At 41.0% G+C, this 7,376-nt stretch overlaps 1 protein-coding gene across 1 annotated transcript in view; it reads left to right on the top strand.

Annotated features, from left to right (window-relative positions):
- Window positions 1-7,376, top strand: part of LOC107104773 (protein NLRC3-like) — an 18,806-nt gene that overhangs the window by 8,071 nt on the left and 3,359 nt on the right. Inside the window, exon 4 of the mRNA XM_015404861.1 lies at window positions 82-252. Within this exon, the coding sequence (XP_015260347.1) occupies window positions 82-252 (171 nt within the window). The remainder of the gene's footprint in view (window positions 1-81; window positions 253-7,376) is intronic.

Here is a 7,376-nt window from a genome sequence, read left to right as displayed (position 1 = left end):
ATATTCTGCTGGAATGTTTTAATGGAAAGTTTTAATCTGCATCCTGTTGAATTCAGCTAAAATCTTTGATTCTTTATTCAGACTGGCGTTCTGCAGTCTCTCAGAGATCAGCTGGGCTTCTCTGGGCTCAGCTCTGAAGTCTAATCCATCCCATCTGACAGAACTGGACCTGATAGGAACCAACCTGGACCCTGGAATGAAGGAGCTCAGTGGGTTTCTCCAGTCTCCCCTCTGCAAACTACAGATACTGAGGTCAGATGTAGAATATTTGTTTTTTCTAGTAACATTACGGTGCATTACATCCAGTACATCACAGTATAGTAACATTACTTTGATCAGGGGCCCTCCTCTAAGTCACTGATTCTCAACCTTTTTGAGTTATGACTCCCAATTTAACACTGTCCAGTTATACGTTGCATTTATATAATCTGACAAGCCTTAACTCCTTTCAGCTTTTAGTCTCTTTATTGTCTTATTTTTAAACACATTGGTACTTTTTGAAAACCATAAAGCTGCATCAAGAGGCTAACTTCCCACCCAGACTGACAATGGTCACTCCATCCCATCATTTGGCTGTTAAAATGGCAACAAATGACACAAACTTTATTTTCTTTTTCAATGAAGTAAAACAATAACAGCTTTTGCTAAACCTTAACAAGTCACACTAGAAAACAGGCCTTGTTTCATTTTAAACATCTTTGTTTCTGGGAGCTTAAACCTGAAAAATAACTTCCTGATCCAAAGCAGAGAAGTTTTTCTGTAACTATTTAAAGTGACGGCTGATCCTGCTCGTTTAAACAGAGCAGCTGCATTCTTGGATTCATGTTAGAAACGGCCACATGGAGATCAGTCTCAACTCTTAGGAGTCATACTCTGGATTTTTTAATGTATGTCAGCATAAAAAGGTATTTTTTCAGTCATGATTCAGGAAGTACTTATTGAAACTTTCAAGCAGGCTCCTGAGGTGAGAGGCAATAATTGGTTTCCTAGTTTGAATGGTTTTGTCGTAACTCTCCATAAAGTCCTGAAGCTCCGGGATCATTTCAACATTTCCCCCATCCTCTCTATAGCTCACTGCTCCAGCTTTCTCTGAAATACTGTGACCTTAGCGGACAGGTTGGTTGCTGTTGTTTTGGTGCAGCCTGGTTATGGCCAACAGTCACTGCTTTAGAGTAATAAAATGCCTGTGAGACCAACGGCTCGCCGTCCTTCTGATGTCTGCTCAGAAGCTACATTCATTTTGCTCATTCTATTTTTCCAAAATGATTTGGTTACCTCCAGGAATCATCTGGCGCCCCCAACTGGGGTCTGGAGCCCTAGGTTGAGAAGTCCCTGAGTGGGACAGATTGTGTGGAGCTGCCAGTGTTCATCCTGCAACACTGAAAACCAGAGAGCAGCTCAACTGTAGCTTTTCCTGCTGTCCCTCTCCTGGCCTCCACAGCTGAACAGTTAGATGCTGATCCTACAGCATCAATAACAAATATCCAACAAATATGTGTCTAAATCAGCAGCACTGCTGACCTCAATAGGAGGGAATGGGGAAGGTCACCTATCCCTCTATCTCCCCTCTTTAAAAAAATATACACAAGATACTTGTTAGAAGAAAAAAATTATAGAGGAAAAAATTATCAGATTTAGTTTCAGCAATAAACATTTTCACAAACATTTTTAAATTCAGAGAATCTCAGTGTTGTGTGAAAAAAAGTTTTCAACTGTTTAGTCCAGTTAAATAAAGGAGATCGATGGATTTACTCAGTCAGCACTTTAAAGGAGAACAAGACATTCACATGCACAGCATGATGGTCTGCCAAGTTCTAACCTTAGACAGAGTTGTTCCCTAACCTTAGACAGAGTTGTTCCCTTGCTTTTGAGGCAGAGTCAAAACAATGTTAAACAGTTACCTTGAAAAAGTATGTGGTTTTGTTATGGGAAAAAGGTATGTTTTGTCTATAACCTTCTTTCACTCAGACATTTTGTGGCCTTGCAAGTGAGACAAACTAGCTGAGAAAAAAACATTTCTATAGAATACATAGCATACTTCAAATACTTAGAAGGAAAGAACAAAAATAAAATTTTCCGACGACAGTTTCGCCCTTTCCATTATAAAAGGATCTCATCCTTGTGTAATCGATAATTTCAAAAAGGAAAATTTTATAAATATATGTAGGGAAAAAAACAACAACAAAGTAAACAAAACTAAAAACTAATTGTGAATAAATGTAGAAATCTAAAAGCTAAAAGTGTGAATATATGTAAAAAAAAAAATCTAAAAACTAGAATGTAAATATTTGTACAAAAATCTGTTGACAATGTTAAGAAATGATTATGAAACAACAATGATTACAAACCATGAAACTATAAATCATCATAAAATCAACCATGTTTAGGCGATATAACTAGAAAAAGTATATATTTCACTCAGATTAAATGTTTTCTCAATACCATCAATCTTAGTCTGCTTCCCACAGAGGCACCCTTAAGGGAAAATATAACATGTAACTTTCAAAACATTAAAACCGTAAAATGTAAAAATATACCATACCAGCAACGATAAAGGATTTCCATTTACCAAAAACGGAGCTAAACCAGTCAGGTATGTCCTGAACCCCAGAATCCTCAGCCATCTGATTTGCTAAAGTACGTAATCCATCTAAAGCCTTTGTTATCGAACCATCAGGTGCCATGTTTTGAGGAATAAAAGTACAACAAAGGGAACCAAACATTGCACAACTCCTCCTTTCTCAGCTAACAGCATATCTAAAGCCATTCTATTCTGCCAAGATGCAAGTGAAGATGCTGACAGCTGCGTGGCTATTCCCTCTAAGGCATCTCTGGTTAGGTTTGTCAGGCGTTGGAGATTAAAATGCACATAATTAATGTGGTCAACATTTTTATCAGGAGTGATCCAAAGGAAAATTGATTCAAAACCATTTGCAATGGGATTTGCTAATTTGTACTCATCTGGAACGCCCTGATGAACTCCTATAGCATCAAAATAAGTTGGACTTCCACTTGTAGGAGAAAAATCTAAACTCCCCGGAGACCCTTAACAGAATGACTTAAATGTCCTGGCAGGACTACAGGCATGGCAAGTCTGACTAGAGTACAAGTACCTGACCAGCGTGGAGCCAGGAAATTATACAGCGTTTTTGTACCACAATACCAGAAAAGATCAGCTCTAGCATGAAGAAGCGAACTAGCATTAGCCCAAGAGGTAACATTTATAGTGGAGGAACACCAAGATGAGGGCATCTCTCCTAAAAAGCTATCATTTCTTCTGGTCAAACAGGTGTAATTACCTGCACGAGGAGTAAAAATAGGAGGAATGGTGGTGTTGCTAGCTGGGGGAAAAAGAGCATTTAGGGTTGGACACTCAGGGGGTGATGGATTCATGTGTAGAGCTAACATACAATCAAACCCAGGATGGTCTGTCTCATATAACAGAGGAGCAGGGGAAGTGAAAAGCGTTGGTCTAGCTGTGGAACATGCAATGCAGTCTGTCATGTTATTGCTCTTAGCAGTAAATGTAATCCAATCAAGCCAAGTGTTTTTCTCTGTAAAACCTGTTTCCACCTGCATCATTGCATCTGAGGAAGAGAGGTTCAAATAGGTTACCAGTGGGTCAGGTGTGTCTGTACCTGGAAGGAAACTATCCACAGTAGCATCAGAGACAGATCGTAAGGCTGGAGCTGGGTCAACAAACTGAATTTTAAACACTCCTCTTGGGTCCTTACCAAAGACATTAACACCCAAAATTAAGTGAAAATGTTCTAAGTCCCTGTGGTCAGCAGCTGACCATGGATTAACCCACATGTTTTTAACCGTCAACACTAAAGGATTTCCTCCTCGTTTGTAAGTTTCCTTGGTTCTTTTAGCTCTAACTAAACTTATCTTATCTCTTAAACCTGAAGGAATATACTGGTTGCTAGGATTAACATAACCTCTAGGATTAGAATTCCAGTAAACAAAAGACCAATCTGGACACCATGATTCAGATGTAGGCTTACCACGTGGGAAAGTACAGATATATACCTTAGCCTTTTTGTATCTTGCATCAAACCCCTTACATGGATTCACATCAAACAGATCGAATTTTGCTGCCACAGTGGTGTTTCTGGGTACCTGTATGATTACCTGATCCACTCCTGCTATGGTACATCGTTTCACGAAACCTTGGGAAGTAACATCTCTTTTACCTCTAATAGAAACATTCAGAGTGGGCATAGTAGCATTGACATCAGTAGTATTTGTACCATTTTGAACTCTTGTCATATCATCAGTTATGTTTTGTCCTGAAAGGTAAAAAAGGTCAACAAACATCCATAACAGAAACAGAACACATGGAATCACAAAGAGACAAGCAATTGTCTTTTCTCCTCTTCTGTACATCTTCATTGTTTCAATTGAAACAATTCTCTTGTAGCGAATCATTTCCGTCGTCCAGGAAAACTCCTCTTCCTCCCTTGTTTTTTTATTTTATTTTTTATTTTTTTCAGAAGATAAGGGATAATATTATGCACAACAAAGCAATAATAAGATGAATTTCCTTGGGGAAACAAAGCACTTTATCAGAAAGCTCCTCTTCTACCCCTCTCAATAGCCTTCACTTGAGGGGTGTTATGAAGTAAAATGCAGGCAGGGAATTACTCCTTCAAGGGAAATAGAATAAACAATCTTCACCACCTCTTCGGACAGCTCGCCAGCTGACCAGCATACAGTTTGAAGCTTGTGGTGGCCTTTGTGCAGAACAGCTGGTCTTCAACACATCAGGTAGCCTATTGATGTGTCAATTAAATCAGAGGGGATTATTATGCCCCTTTCCTTCCGTAAAAGAAACTCAGGCCTCCTGTGACCCGGATTCCTCCTCTGATCCTGGGAAATCTTGCGGTGGGACGTCTGGAGGAGGTGGGACTCTCCTGCAGTGTGATGCGTGGATCCAGGAAACGCGTTGCTCTACTTTAACTGCTGTGTGGGTGACCAGCAGCACCTGGAAAGGGCCAAGCCAATGTTTGGAACGCCAGTGCTTCCTTCGGAAATGCCTCACGACAACCCAATCCCCCGGAACGAAGGAATGGAGGAACCCTGGTGCCCCGGCTGGAAAGGTCGCCTTCACCGTCTGTGAAACTTTAGAAAGGACAGTGGAGAAATTTCAACAATAAGCTAACATGCTATCATCACACAAGGAGGTGGAGGGTAAAGGCCTTGGCATAGATCCAAGACCCATGTTTGGAGGCCTACCAAACAACACCTCGAAGGGACTAAGGTTAACCTTCGCCCTTTTTCTCATTCTCATGTATGTGAGGACAATTAGCAGTCTCCTCACAGTATTTAGCCAGTTTTAAATTCAGGCTGCCATTTTCCCGCTCCACTGCACCACCACTCTGTGGGTGATAAGCACAGTGGGTGTGTAGGTCAAACCCCAAAAACTTACTGACTTCAGCCAAGGCTTTGTTTACAAAATGTGTACCATTGTCACTGGAAATTTTACAAGGAATTCCCCATCGAGGAATTATTTCTGTTAAAAGAGCTTTAGTTACAGCATGACTGTCTGCATCTTTATAAGGAAAAGCTTCAATCCATTTACTAAACATGTCAACCACAACTAGGACATACTTTTTGCCCTCAGATGGAGACAGTTCAATAAAATCCATCATTAAATGACTGAAAGGTTCACTGGGCGGCGGATGACCAGCTGGAGTCAGCTGTGTTGCTCTACCTGCATTAAGAGTAGCATAGATCATGCAGGCCTGGCAAAATCTCTTAGCATAAGAGCTGAAGCCTTTCGTAAACCATTCTGATGTTAAAGCAGCAGTCATGCCCGAATGTGAACAATGATCCAATCCATGTGTTAATTTTGCAAAATGTGGGAAGAAATATTTAGGAAGGCATGGTTTTTCATTTGGGCCAAGCCAAATACCATCCTTATCACATTTTGCACCTGCAGAAGCCCAAACATGCTTCTCATCAGCAATAGCAAAGCTCTGTAGAGCTACGAGGTCATGCAGAGGAGGAGGCAGAGAAGTGTGTGTGTTAGTGGACTTAAGCGCTGTCAATAGAGGAGACACAGAAGCTGCGAGCTTTGTGGCAGCATCTGCCCTGTTATTTCCACGAGACACAATGTCTTTGGAAGAATAGTGTGCGTTACATTTACACACAGAGATAGCCTTAGGTAAAAGAAGGGCATCCAAAAGATCAGAAACTTGTTTGGCATTAAAAATGGGTTTCCCATCTGTTTTCAAGAATGAACGATGTTTCCAAAGAGATGCAAAATCAAAACCCACGCAAAAAGCATATCTAGAGTCAGTATAAATAGTCACAGTTTTCCCCTTAGCCAGTTTACAGGCCTCTATCAAAGCAACAAGTTCAGCAGTTTGGGCTGAGTATGTTTTTGGCAAAGACCCAGAAACAAGAGTTTCATGAAGAGAACAGACAGCGAACCCCACCTGGTTTACACCAGTTTTAGGGTTGCGAGAAGCAGAACCATCAACAAACAGCAACAGTTCTGGATTTTCCAAAGGCAAATCAGACAGGTCAGGCCTAGGGGTGCAAACTTCATCCAGCACAGCTACACAATTGTGAGCTTCTCCATCCTCCTCAGTAGGAAAAAGAAGTGGCTGGGTTTAACACAGTGCACTGTGACATTTGGCATGTCAAGTAAAACAGAAGTATATCTCAGCCAACGAGCCACGGACAAATGACTAGTTTTTTGTTTTAGAAAAATAATAGCAACAGAATGTGTCACCAGGACTGTGGGTTCAGCATAACCCACAATGTCACGTGAAGCTAAGACTGCTTTCTCTGCTGCTGCCACTGCTCTAAGGCAGCCAGGCAGACCCCCAGCAGCAGGGTCTAGCTTAGCAAAAAAGTAAGCCACAGGTCTGAGCTTCCCTCCATGATCTTGGAGAAGAACAGAAGTCATGCATCCGTTCTTTTCATCAACAGCCTGAACAAAAGGCTTATTCGGGTCTGGAAGGCCTAAAGTTGGAGCCTTCTGCAAAGCTAATTTTAGCTGAGTAAAGGCTGTTTCTGCTTCAGGAGTCCATGTGATTTTATCATTGGACTGAAGACCTTTTCCATGTATAATAGCTCCTAACGGGGCTTCCATACATGAGTAGTTTGGAATGAAATTCCTGCAATAGGAAGTCATGCCTAAAAAAGACATGAGCTGTTTTTTAGTAACAGGTTTTGGGATGTTTTGAACTGCAAAAACACGCTTTGAGGATAACTTCCTCCCTTCAGAAGAGATATCATGACCCAAAAAGGTTACTTGGTTTTGTACAAACTGCAGGTTTGAAAGCGAGGCTTTGTGTCCCTCCGCATGTAGATGTTTTAACAAGGCCACAGTGTCTTTTTCACACTGCTCTTTGGTGGGGCTA

Source organism: Cyprinodon variegatus, unplaced genomic scaffold (genome assembly GCF_000732505.1).
Source record: "Cyprinodon variegatus isolate N-32 unplaced genomic scaffold, C_variegatus-1.0 Scaffold1879, whole genome shotgun sequence".
Classification (NCBI taxonomy): Eukaryota; Metazoa; Chordata; class Actinopteri; order Cyprinodontiformes; family Cyprinodontidae; genus Cyprinodon; species Cyprinodon variegatus.
This window is presented reverse-complemented; position numbering and strand designations above follow the sequence as displayed.